Source organism: Neoarius graeffei, chromosome 26 (genome assembly GCF_027579695.1).
Source record: "Neoarius graeffei isolate fNeoGra1 chromosome 26, fNeoGra1.pri, whole genome shotgun sequence".
Taxonomy (NCBI): domain Eukaryota; kingdom Metazoa; phylum Chordata; class Actinopteri; order Siluriformes; family Ariidae; genus Neoarius; species Neoarius graeffei.
The window spans coordinates 49,035,837-49,050,162 of NC_083594.1; the positions used below are offsets into that span (position 1 = coordinate 49,035,837).

General features: G+C 40.5%; 1 protein-coding gene across 2 annotated transcripts in view; it reads right to left on the bottom strand.

The window, feature by feature from the left end:
* Positions 1–1,145: 1,145 nt before the first annotated feature.
* The window catches only part of prkcdb (protein kinase C, delta b), a 64,192-nt gene continuing 51,011 nt past the window's right edge, over positions 1,146–14,326 (bottom strand). For both annotated transcript variants that reach the window (XM_060910157.1, XM_060910158.1), the window contains exons 13-17: positions 10,639–10,701; positions 8,108–8,246; positions 7,775–7,963; positions 6,431–6,559; positions 1,146–2,566 (exon numbers count right to left, since the gene is read on the bottom strand). In XM_060910157.1, the coding sequence (XP_060766140.1) occupies positions 2,408–2,566; positions 6,431–6,559; positions 7,775–7,963; positions 8,108–8,246; positions 10,639–10,701 (679 nt within the window). In that variant the 3' untranslated portion in view covers positions 1,146–2,407. The remainder of the gene's footprint in view (positions 2,567–6,430; positions 6,560–7,774; positions 7,964–8,107; positions 8,247–10,638; positions 10,702–14,326) is intronic.

Below are 14,326 nucleotides of genomic sequence, written 5' to 3' on the forward strand. Positions count from 1 at the left end.
ATGGCGACAGAATCAATATTTTCTCTCCGCCTTGGACGAAATTTATTTGTTTTTAAAAATAGACAGTGGAGAAGATCTGTGTTTCAGTTAGATTTGGTGTAATTTCACATTTCTGTATTTGTACATCACTAGATTTTATTAACAACTCGGGAATTACGATCAAAGTATGTTGCTTCTAACTTTTAACATTTTTTAAATTTTAGAAGGAGCCTATAAGGTTGTTTGTTTACAATCCTATTTTCTGTATCTAGTGATGTCATTAGTTTGATTTAAAACATGAATCAACTTGTAAATCAGTAACTGTTTTCAAAGTCACTTAAGCGAAGCTTTTTGTGTATTTGTGGGCGTTTGTGGAGCGCCCTCTAGCGGTGTGGAGCCACACGGGACAAGTCAAAGCAGGCGGTGTGTTTAATTGTGCGGGTCGTGTTTTTTTTTTTATGTTTGGAATAAAATATTTTTTAAAAAACGACGTAAATAATAGTGTAACAGAGTAACTAATGATCTTTCAGCACTTAAAGTTTCTCAAACACACACAGAGATGGAGGCTTTATAAAACGAGTAGTAAATGAACGTTATTTTCAGTGCACTACAGAATACCCTATTTCAGCTTTTTTTTTTTTTTAAAGTTTTATTTACTGCTACAATTCCCTGATTTAGCTAGTTTATTAATTTATGGTTACGTCATTACTTTCAGATTATTTATTATTATATTTTAAAAATATATGTCAGTAAGCATGGCATTCATGCAACACAGCAAGCACAATAACCATCAAGAGAATTTTTTTTTTACATTCCAATCGTGTTCTATGACGTCACTTCATTGTCATCAAGGTTATTACACAATCTCATTATTTGCTCAGGTTATAAGAACCTTTTCTGTAAATAGTGTGAAATAATAATAGACTAGTAAATGTCCTTCCATAACAAACGGGTACAGAAACATGCCAGAGCAAGTCAGAATATAACAATAATAATACATTAATAACATACATAACTTGGTTGCCCGATAATGAATGTTGCGTGGCCTGTTTCTGAATGTTGGAACATGACTGGCTCGAATGTTTGACAAATTAACGCTGACCTGTTCAGTACTAACATTTCCAAAGATTTCTTTTAGCTCTGAAATAAAATCCTGTGATAAAATCTTTAAATGAAAATTTTTTAATGCATTTTATAAAATTCAGGGTGACTTTAAAATACATTCATCATCATTTCTCAACATGACTTCACGGAGGGCTAATAATCCTTCCTTAACATGGGAATTAAGAAGGTATTAATAAAGTTCAAATCATGCGCACACACACACACGATGATTCCAAGATTCTCAGATAAAGATGTTTTTATTATACTGAGTTTTGAAGTGTAATAGCAGTTTAAAAAAAACATCCTTATCTTCCCAACAATGACAACAGCTCAGAACAATATACATACATTTTTATATATATTTATATACATACACACAATCTTAGTTCTTTTTTTTAAAAATACCTACATGTTTAATAACATAATATATACTATCTCACTTATTAATTTATGCAGATCTTAAACCTCCACCCACATTTTATTCTTGAGTACCATAGACTGTAAGGACAAAAGTATGATTTCTTCCTGGCTGTCGTTTCCAGGACAAAGGAGCGAGTTCATGGACTAGCAGGTGAGATTTCTGGAGATGGTGGGAAGGCGAGTGGAAAAACCTCAACTTATGAAACGAATCCAGCTTCATCGAGCACTCCTGTTTGTTGTTTGAAGGGAAACCCAGGTGTAAAAGAAAAAAAAAAAAAAGACGTTAAAAAAGGGCAACACTAGAAAAACTAACTAACTATCTATATAAAGAGCGACACTGCTGATGAGTCAACAAAATCACTGGTATTGAAACCCAGAGTCGCAGTGTAAGATTCCCAGTCCAGCCATTTGGATTACATTCGGAAAACGAAGTGTGAGCGGGAGCAGATTTCCTGTGTACGTCAACCAATTCATCTGCAAATTAAGCATTTGCACATCTTCCTATATTACAACACCAAAATACAGTACGTCAGATACAGTTCATTCCATGGCAAGGTTTGATCATGAGAAAGAAAAAAAGAGAACCATAACCATATTTCAGTACTTGGTCCCTAGGGGGCGCAGTGACATTTCTTTGTGAGCAGGTGTTCATACCGATTGGTTTCTGGATTTTTCTGATCTAATGCACTTCATTACACAATGAGCAGGTTTGAGCAGAGTGCATTCGGTCAAGTCAATGTAAGTATTTGTGGTGTAGATCCTGCAGAGGGTGGCTGTGTAACACTGGTTGGACCCCGAGAGCTCCAGCAACCTCTGAGTGTGTGTGTGTGTGTGTGTGTGAGTGAGAGAGAGAGAGAGAGAGTGAGAGGGGTGAAGTCTGGGTTACAGCACTGAAGGTTGCGTTTCATTTCCCCATAATGGCCTCCATCTTGGGGTTTATGAACGAGAAACCGGCGAACGCCGACTGGTCCATGGAGTCGATCAGGTTCTTGTCGCTGTGTGAGAGGCGGGGCTTCTCGCTCAGGAACTCCCGGTCAAAGTTGCTGCAGTCGTTGGGGGATTTCTGCGGTTGATGGAAAGCACATGTCGATCAGAGCGCAGAATGATAATCGTTTGGCATCAAACACAACAGCAACATACCGACTGCGTTATGGTTCATTTAACAATTTGCATCCAATTAGAGCGCATTCGCATGGGACACGTCTTTGGCGTTCCCCGCGTATGCATCAAACTGGCATGTGGAAACAATTCTGCTTAATAAAAAAAAGTCGTATAAATCCTGACGACCTGAGAAATTACATAACCTGTGTGTTAAAGATAATTCTTTTTTTGTACATCTTTTAACATGCATCAATTTTATTTTTAATTCTTTTAAAATGACAAGTTCAGAGATAAATCTGATCAAGTGTCCGGCTACAGTCTGTATCTTGCTAATGTAATGTATAACGTATAAAACTCAAACCCTCTAGGAAGTCATAGTTTGCACAATGCAATGCATTTCCCCCCCCCACCAAAACACTTCAGTATAGTTTTGCTTGGATCCAAGCTGAATTTTTGCCATTCATGTCCCAATACAATGTGCTAACTGAGATAAAACACTAAACAGGCATCAAGATGTAATGCAGTCAAGTTACAGAACAGAGTTCCAACGGCTGGCTGGGAGTAAAGGTTATGAGCTTATCTAAAGCCCAGGAATCTTAAACCGTGTTTCTTGACAACATTCCAGCTCTTAATTAATCATTCATCAGCTTCTGTTTGTTGAATGATTAAAAAAAAAAAAAAATCAACTGTGAGCAACTGCTCACTTACCCCCCACTCTCGCTTCCCGTATATCAGAACGCAAGTGATTGAAGGAATGGGACACTTATTATGAATGTTGACTTCAACAAATAATTAACCCTGAAACGAGTAAGTAAAGAGCAGTGTCTCCCCGGGTATTTCTGTCATTTTGAAATAGCATCAAAATCCACCCTGTGTTTTGTAAAAACATTCAGTCGGTAAACAGGAAGTCGATGTGCGGCAGACCTGAAACCGGTAAACACAGTATAGAACCCCAAGCTGAAGCTCGGTACCAAATATCAAGCAGTTGCAATTTGTAGTTGCTGAGAAAAGTATGAGGAAAATTTTGCAAATCCATGCTATATATTTCATAAATACATTCAGTCGGTAAACAGGAAGTCGATGTGCGACAGACCTGAAAACGGTAAACACGGTACAGAACCCCAAGCTGAAGTTTGGTACCAAATATCAAGCAGTTGTGATTTGTAGTTGCTGAGAAAAGTGTGAGGAAAATTTTGTAAATCCACACTATATCTTTCATAAATACATTCAGTCGGTAAACAGGAAGTCGATGTGCGACAGACCTGAAAAAACAGTAAACACGGTACAGAACCCCAAGCTGAAGCTCGGTACCAAATATGAAGCAGTTGCGATTTGTAGTTGCTGAGAAAAGTGTGAGGAAAATTTTGTAAATTCATCCTATGTTTCGTAAATACATTCAGTCAGTAAACAGGAAGTCGATGTGCGACAGACCTGAAACCGGTAAACACGGTACAGAACCCCAAGCTGAAGCTCGGTACCAAATATCAAGCAGTTGCGATTTGTAGTTGCTGAGAAAAGTATGAGGAAAATTTTGCAAATCCATGCTATATGTTTCGTAAATACTGTACATTCAGTCGGTAAACAGGAAGTCGATGTGCGACAGACCTGAAAAAACAGTAAACACGGTACAGAACCCCAAGCTGAAGCTCGGTACCAACTATCAAGCAGTTGTGATTTGTAGTTGCTGAGAAAAGTGTGAGGAAAATTTTGTAAATCCATCCTATGTTTCGTAAATACGTTCAGTCAGTAAACAGGAAGTCGATGTGCGACAGACCTGAAACTGGTAAACACGGTACAGAACCCCAAGCTGAAGCTCGGTACCAAATATCAAGCAGTTGCGATTTGTAGTTGCTGAGACAAGTATGAGGAAAATTTTGCAAATCCATGCTATACATTTCGTAAATACATTCAGTCGGTAAACAGGAAGTCGATGTGCGACAGACCTGAAACCGGTAAACACGGTACAGAACCCCAAGCTGAAGTTTGGTACCAAATATCAAGCAGTTGTGATTTGTAGTTGCTGAGAAAAGTGTGAGGAAAATTTTGTAAATCCACACTGTATCTTTCGTAAATACATTCAGTCGGTAAACAGGAAGTTGATGTGCGACAGACCTGAAAAAACAGTAAACACGGTACAGAACCCCAAGCTGAAGTTTGGTACCAAGTGGCTATGATTTGTGGTTGCTGAGAAAAAGGGTGTTTTGAACAGACGGAGATACGGACGGACTGACGGGTAAACCAGGACACCTCCGCTCCGAAGGGTACTCAGAGCACAATATCCCTCGCTGGCAACTACATCTATGCCACAAGTGCTTAATACACCCTCATGAAATCGTTCAAGTACAAGTTTGTTCATCAAGGGCTGTAACTCTGGTAAAACGCGACTGAATTGAACGAAATTACAATCAGCGTATTACCGACATATGGACCCATCCCACGTGACGTCACGACAAATGCGGCCGCCATTTTGGACATGAACTACCAGTAGTCTACCACAGCCAACAACGAGGAACGACGGCGAAGCATCGAAAGGAATATAGCCGTCAAAGAAAGTTTTTACTTTCAGCAAGACTTCCATCATGCCATTATATTGTTGTGCACCTGGATGTAGTAACCATCAACACACAAGGCAAGATTTATCATTTTATCAGATCCCGACAGATGCTGACCGACGGAGAAGATGGATGGTCTCTAAAATATTGGCAAAATGATGTTTATTGACATAGCAATCGTGTGTAACGGGAAGCGTTTGCATATCCGAAGTGTCGTGTTTACATCAAAGATAAAATAAACCGATATGACAACGACTGCTGCTGCCAGGCTGGGGACACAAACTAGTAGAAAGGAAGTGTGCCAACAGTGCCAACACGCTTCCTTTGTGGTCGATTCTGCTTTAAGGTAAGATTCATTTAATTATTCGTCTGCTGTGGGTTTGGAATCGGTAGCCTGACCGATTCGTTCATGTTTGTGGTGCCATTTGTTTGTTGACGCGTGTTGAAATGGAAGATTGGTTGTTGACATGATTTCCAGTGATGCTTTGGTGCTGCTGTGGATCAGATGTGTTGAGTAGCCTGACTGTTTTTTTTTTTCTTGCGTGTGGTATCATTGTTGACGCGAGGTTGTTTTTTGAACATGCCAATGCGGACACGATTTCCCCTGATGAGTTAGGACTTCAGATGCGATGCGTGTGTGGAGTCCGCGTGATGTGCGTAAGATAGGCTTCTCATGTGTTTGGAGATCTGCGCTCTGAAACAAGCGCAAGCACCCCCCAAGGGAAAAAAAGGGACCCCCCGAAAATATCGGCATAGTTCGAACACTGGGTTGGAGAAAGTAATGGCAAATAGTGAGTGCACAAACCATAGAAGGTAAACTGTACACAGAGCCAGGGCAGTGTGATGGTATGTCTACTTTTAGATTGTGTTAGCTTATCAATGAACACACTCGTCACTCGACGAGTTTCACGTCTTTACGACGGATACTTAAATGTGTGTTAGGTATTATTGTTGCAGTCTAAGCAGTCATTGTAGCAGCTAGATGAGCGAGAACCGAAAGGGTCTGTGCCATAAACCGTTATTTCTTCATGTCCAAAATGGCGGTCGCGTTTACGAAGGTCACGTGAGTGGGAAGGGTCTATAACAAAAACAACATAATCCCCTTTCGGCCAGCGAGGGATAAAAAGAAAGAAATCACAGACTCTCCAGTGACTTTTGAATGTTATGTAATGGGATTGTTCGTCTTGGTTATGAACGTAATCACAAGATTGATATTTTGTCTGCAGTGTCAGCTAAAGAAAGACCAGACAATGTAATAAATGTAAAGACCGTACCACTTTCGGCTTGAATGGAGGAGAGACCTCTCGCTTCTCAAGTACCAGCCAGTTGATGGTCTTGAAGAAGGCATGTCCACGAATGTTCCCCACGACGCCAAGTCGGCGAGTTGGTTCCCGCTCGAATAACTATAAAACAGTGATGATGTACAGCTGTTAGGTTTTTTTTTGAACATTAACCTTCATCCTACCAAGTGGGGTCCATCTGGACCCCGCACCTATATGTTTGTTTGCCATTTTAAAAATATGTGACATACTGCCTCACCGTTTTATGAATTTGTCGGAATTTATGTCTTAATTAAAACACTAAAGCACCGGAAGATCAGCTTTTTGCATTGTGAAGGTATAATTAATTTGTTACTGGGGTCCAACCGGACCCCAGAGTAAAGTTTATCTGTCTTTCATTTTATAATTGAATAGCACACTGAAAGTTAACTTCTTTTATTTCTTTTATGTTCCATAATGAAACTACCAAGGCATTCCTTCTTGGGGTCCGTGTGGACCCCACTGCTGCAATCAGCACAGGCTGCAAAACAAAAGCCCTAAATTATTTTACAATTACTTTTTTGTTTTAAATTCTGTAAGAAAAGACCTAAGTTGTAATCCAGAATGTTTTACAGCTGCATGAGCTGCAAAAATCATGTATATAATGCCAATTTCTTTTGTGGCGCTATAATTTGCTACATGTATGCTAGTTATTGCAATATTATTGCAATGTTATTGCATTTATAATACATCATTGATATTCAGCCATAGTGGATTTTGTTCTTCAATAAAGTTATGTCTGTTTGCTGCATTGAATTGGTTCTTACTGCATTGATTTGAAGCTATTCCCTCCTGGGGTCCATACGGACCCCGCCTGGTAGTTTGTGTATGTAAAATTGGCTGGTAGGATGAAGGTTAAGTGTGTTCTTTATGCCTTGGGCCCTTTAGTGTATTGCTGTTATTAATACAAGATGTTCTGAACAAAACTTATCTGGTGATTTTGTCTTTATAAGCTTTAATTTTAAAGAAAAGTATTGGGGTCCAAACGGACCCCACATGGTAAGATTAAGGTGTAAAATAGCATGGTAGGATGAGGGTTAAACACAAAAGTAATATTCAGCAGCAAAGTACATTTTCACAAATAATGTTCCTTTTTCTGCTTAAAGAGATTTTCAAAGTAAAAATACGCACTTTTTGAATAATTTCAATAAAACAGTAGAAGTTTAAAATGTGTATAGTAATCAACAGGTAGTGCGCAAGTGTATTTAGCGATTAGCATTGTTTGCTTTTAACAGCATGCGCAGCATGACTGACTGACAAGAGAGAGCTTTCATTAGGTGCCGGTTCACACGCGGTTACCTTCTCCAGCAGGTCCCTGGACTCTTTGGTGATCCAGCGCGGGTAATGAGGCGTGTCCATCCTGATCGACTCGAACAGCTCGTCCTCGTCATCGCCTTGGAACGGTGACTGGCCGATCAGCATCTCATAAACCAACACTCCGAACGACCACCAGTCCACGGAGAATGTGTATTTCTGCCCGAGTAAGATCTGAGCACAGACACATGCACGGATCACGATTTAATCCTTGTGATGTGTTCGGGTCAGTCTTCCATCAAAAACGAGTGACCTCTCAAATCAGCTTATATTTTGGGAACCACTGCTATAGACAGGACGTGCACAAAAACCACACACCTCTGGTGCGATGTAATCCGGTGTTCCACAGAAAGTGGTGGCACGATTCTCTCCAAACACGTTCTCCTTACACATGCCGAAGTCTGCGATCTTAATGTGGCCGTCTCTGTCCAACATCACATTATCCAGCTTCAAGTCCCTGAAAAGCACAAACGCGCATCAGCGAGCAGGTCATGATTAGATATGGACACGAGCGTTTTACTGGGAAATACGCCACTCGTATTTTTCATTCCAGCTCCAGTCGGGGCACGGAGAACCAAAACCGTGACATAAACCTTTTTATTTTTTTCGTGGTCTGGTTTCCATCAAATCCTGCGCTCTGATTGGCTGGCGAGCTTTTATCCTACAGTACGGACCCCAGTTACGGACCCCTGGCGACTCGCTCGTTCACAACAACAAACATCGTAGCATTTTTTTTTTGTCAACATTTATCTTTTTTTTTTTTTATAAGATTTATTTCAAAAATCTTGTAAATTTTTGCCAGCATTTCTCAGGAGAATAGCATTAATTTTACAGCATGGATAGCGATAACGACAGTGTTCACAGCGAAAGCGAGTTTTACTACCCTGAGGAAGACAAAATAAAAGAAAACATTTCAGGAGAAAGCTAAAAACCTGTAACTGTTGCTAACGCCGAGCAAAAACATGGCTGAATCCTGAATGACTCGATTTTGTATAAATAGGGGACTACATAGGCGGCAAAATGTAGTTGTTTTCCTGCCATGGAAGTGCACTTGTATACCGAGGAGGAAGCCATTTGCATTACAGCCGTGAATGAGGATTCAAAATGGCGGCTCGGCTCGGTTTTCCCTTTCGGGCGCTCTCGTTTTCTGTTAGAATTTGGTAAAGAAAAAAATAAATATATTATTTACCAGCTTAAGGTCGGTCCGTATGGTGAAATACCGTGACCTCCTAGCTGGTAAATAACATTTTATTTTATATATTTGGGCATTTTTTGTTTCTCAATGTGTCTATATAATAAAAAGAACATCACACGTTGGCTTGAAGATATGAAGTTTATCATCGTGTTGAAAAATTTGCATTTTTTTTTTTTAAATCCAAAATACATTGCAGATCTGTTACCCCTTTTCCACCAAATCAGTTCCAGGGCTGGTTCGGGACCAGTGCTGGTGCTGGTTCACAACTCGTTCAACTTGCGAACTAGCTAAGAACCAGTTTGCTTTTCCATAGCTCGCGGTGCTAAGGGGAGCCACGTCATTACGTCACTGTATACGTCAGTTACGTCGCTGCATTTGCATAAACCTTGGCGTGAACATCGAAGCAACAACACCACGGAGAAGAAGAAGAAGCAGCAACAACAACAATAATGGATGACTGCTGCTTTACTGCATCCATGATATCTCGTCGCTTATTTAAAAATGGCGCCCTCTCGCGGTCTTGCTACTGTTGTTGGTCTTAACAACTCCGCCCCCCCGCTGACGTAAGCAGTTCTTTCCTCTTTGCTGGGCTAGAGCTGGTGTGCTACCCTGGAACTGGTTTTTCTGATCCAGAGCCAGTTCTTTGTCAGTGGAAACAGAAAACCCGGTTCCAAACTAAGCACTGGCCCCGAACCAGCCCTGGAACTGCTTTGGTGGAAAAGGGGTATGAGTGACATATTTAAATAATATTGGCTGGCATTGAGTGATGCATCAGATATATTCCATTCAGCTAGCATGATACTGAATGAACAAATTGAAGACGAGTAGCTGAATGGAATACATCTGATATACCATGAAAAAAAGCCAGCCAATATTATTAATTATTATTATAATACACACATTCGTTTCAGATGTTCAATGCGTCTTTCAAAATTCTCTCAAAAGCTTCCAGATTTAACGAAGCAAACCTGGCGGGCGGCCATGTTTGTTTACAAATTGTCACAGTCGCTAGCGTCGAAGTTTTACATCTCTGATATGTGACGTCATGTTGTCTGGACAACCATGCAATATCGTAAACCATATTCAACGCTCATTCTCCATTGGGGTAGAGTGACATCATACGCGTAAGCTAAGCGATATGCTAACAATATCGCATGCTATCAAACCAAATGAATGAAACCCGCTAGAAGGGAACAGAACACGTGTTTTTATTCCATCGGAAAAGCGTCCTGACCTGTATGTGTAATATTTCACTCCGATGACATCACTCCTAGTGTTTTCCCGTTGACTGGATGCGCATTGTCAAAATGGTGGACTGGTTCAAAATTAAAATTCTTTTAATTAACTTGCTTTTTTGTTGTTGATGTGTCGATATAATATGAAGTGTTGAAAAATATATAAAAATCACTCGTGAGATCTACATAAATGACTCGGAGATAAACTTCATATCTTCACGCACACTGCATAATATCCTCTCTTTATATAATATTTTATTTGATGTAATCCAAAAAAAACAGTTTAAAATGACAAATTACAATATTACATCCTAATATACTGTATTATCTGCTTCAGTGAAGGCAGTTTATTTAATATTCAGGGTAACACAGGATAGATATGAGGAAATACCAGCAATCATGATTTACTCGAAGCTCACCTGTAAATGATGCCTTTGGAATGAAGGAACTGCAGGCCACAAATAATTTCAGCAGCATAAAACCTGCAGTAAAAGAAAGTTTCAAATTAAGATGCCTCTTACATGAAGATATATTTTACATTCAAAGCCTCCATCCCGTCTCGCCAGCGCATAAAACAAGTAACGTTTCTCCAATTCGCACTCTTGACTGTCCTGAATAAATAACCTCGAGACGTGCACTGAAATCCAGCAGACCATACTTCAGCATTTCTGTTTAAACTTTAAGCGATGGACCTAAAATAAAAACCATCTTAGTCAGGAATATGGATACGCCCCAGCCACTTTATTAGGAACACCTGTCGTTCACGCAATGATCCAGTCAGTCACGTGTCAGCAGCGCGATACATACGATCATGAAAATGGAATCAAGGTGAAACGCTTCGGTTAACGTTCATATCAAATCCGTGATCTAACCACAGTCACTCTTGACATCGCTCCAGTAAGCCTGCAAGGGCTCACCAAACCTGGGCAGATGAAGGCCGGAAAAAGGTCAAGTGTTGTTTTTCCAATCTTCAACTGAAGCTCTTTACCTGTACCTGCCAGGCTTGGAGTACTCGAGTCCGACTCGCGCCCTGCTTTTAAGGACTCGTGACTTGACTTGGACTTGAGCACTGACGACTCGGACTGGTAAACTGGAGACGAGGACTTGGATTCTTTTCGTTGTTTTTTGTAACATGCCATAATAATTTAGCAAAAGATATTTATATCTACATTAATTTTTGTACTAATTTCATGCAAGAGAGTGTCACACCTGGACGCCTTGGCGCGTGCACCAGATAGACTCTCGGGCGCGCTTCGTAAACGATTCACACCTGCACAGGACTAAGGCCTCGGTCACAACCGGTCGTACGTGCTCCTACGGCCGGTCTACGTGCAAAAAACACACGGAGGGCACGCGTGTGACGTGCTGATTTTCGAGCCGTAGACTGGCCGCAGAGGTTCTTTGTCATGTCAAACTCACTCTACGGGCGCTTACGTTTTTTTCAGGTTGCAAGACAAACTTACGGCCAACGTGCATCTTTCTCCACGAAAAAAAAAAAACCGCAGCGATTTGGGAAACACCAAAAATCGCACGGCCAAAAAAATCGTACGTCCGGTTGAGACAGGGGCGCAGATACGTTTTTTGAACTGGGGGGGGGACAAAAAACTGGGGGGGACAAAGCTGCCAGCAAACCAACCCCAACCCCGATATGCCTGTCAAACTTGTGGGTTACCATAGCAACCAAGCTCGAGCTCGCAACCTGTGCAGTCTGCACAGCTCAACCAACCGAATATCAGTCTTTGTTTTGTTTTATGCGAGTTGTTGCAACTATGTATACACTGCTGTGCACCTCAATAAACCGAATGGTAATTAGTCTTTTGATTTTTCCGTGAGGTTTGCCTTATGCAAAGAAAGACAGCATAGACGTTTTTTCCTCCCTATAAGTGGGGGGGACCGAACGAAGTGAATTTAAATCTGGGTGGGACGAATCCCCCCCCATCTGCGCCCGTGGGTTGAGACCTAGGCTTAAGGCGCAATCAGCACACGGATATAAAAACTTTGAAAACACACTTACTTTGCGAAGTATTGAGTTGCATTGCTGACACGTTATCGAGCCTTATTTCCTTATTTGGTTTCCTGAGCCCTGATTTCCTGTTTCTCGTCTTTGATTCTGCTGAGTCTACAGCATGATAGCATGTTCGTGCCTCGCTCGACCTATTGCCCGTTTCACCGTTTCACGATTTTGTCTGCCGTTCTGGATTGTGTCTTGACTTGTATTAATAAGCACACCTTCTGCACTTACATCCGTCTCCCAACCATCTCTGGCCGAATACTCGACACTCGCTGATGAAGAGAAGCACATTCACCTGTTCATACGTCATGTTTAATGGTGCTGAAACAGCCGCCGTCAAATGGTGCGGTTGAAGCCCTTGAAATTTTTTTTTTTTTTTTAAATGACTCGGACTTGAACACTGGGAACTCTAGACTGGACTCGAGGTTTAGTGGCTCGACTACAACACTGGCATGTGCACAAATGTATGCATTGCATCGTGGTCACATGATTGACTCTGTGGAAAATTTCATGAATGCACAGGGGGGTGGTGTTACCCGGCGAGTCTATAAGTGAACAGAACTGTTCTTGACTGTTTTGTCATATTATTAGAAACAATCCGGCTCCAAGTCGTAACTGCAAAAATCTTAGATTTACATGACACTGATTCAGCCCATGCTCCACACAATAAGTACTTACAGATGTTTAGGTCCCTGGTGGAACACTGGTTTATTATTTTACATTATTTAACCCCTTCAATGCCCTTGGACGAGTCACGTACGTCATGAAATCCTTTACCGCTGTGCCTTATGACGTACACTACTTGTCATAAACACCTCCTTTTATGTACCTTACATGGTGCATTACCGCGAGTTGACCAAGTGGTTAGCGTGTCCGCCTCCCGGTCGGGTCATACCAAAGACCATCATAAAAATGGTACCCAGTTACTTGGAATACATGGACCCTTGGTGTACACGGTGTTTTCAAGTATTAGCAATTCATGTTTATGGACAGGTTCTCATTGACGAGACCCATTGTCTTGTGGTTTTTGATGACTAAAGGTTACTTTTACTCGACAGTGTTTTTTGTGATTTTTCTATACAAATATTAAAAATATAAAAGTTCTGAACAAGTTAGAGAAAGATTATCAAAATATCCCAATTTTGACCTATTTTTGTCCGATATACCCGGCACATTACAACGGGTGGCAGCCAAGGGGTTAATTGCTACCACGTCCCTTTTTGTTTTGTTTATGCCACAAACTGCGCTTAAACTGCTTTAAACCATAAGAAACTCCAAAACAGGAAGCGTAAGCCGATCCTTGCCCATATGGAAAAGATGTAGATAAATCTTATAAAATTTGTATGTCCTTTGTCTGAAACTTGTATGTAAAGCATACAACAATGAAACCAGATACAAGAGCCTTAGTAAATTTGAACAAAATGAAACTTGTATGATTTGCGTATTTATCAGAACAATATAGGACAGTAATGCAAAAGTGGCCACTTTCAGGAGTATGATGCACAATACATGAAACATAAACTGAAGGTGACGGAAAGTTATATATTGTTTTTACAAGTTTCTTCCATTTCTTTTCCATATGGGTGACGTACTGAGAATTGCAAAAAAAATACTGATCGAGTTTTAACTTAAACAGTGTGCCAGGTCCTGGGAGGAGGTTCTTCTTCTTATATTCCACATTACAGTATCAATAATCCAGATATCGAGCACTAAAATTAAAGTGAAGGACCAGATCGTCGAATTCATCAGATATTCCCCTTAAAGTGCCATTCCACCATTGGATGTATTCTTTGGCATAAAATACAATATATTTTGGCAACATATATAAATGGTATCACTAGATAGAGAAATCTATTAGCTTCAAAATGATATATCAAACATAATTTGACAACGACAAGTATATTAATTTTGCGACCAAAGTCACCTACCCTTTTAATTTCCGCCTGTGATGTCATCGGCAGGTTCCCCTTCTTGTGTACCACGTGACGTGGCACATATCAGCAATGGAGGATAGAACGCGATAAAAATAATACCAATAAACCTAGCTAATACCAATAAATCTAGCTAACTGAAAGATTAACTAATTTTTTGCAATT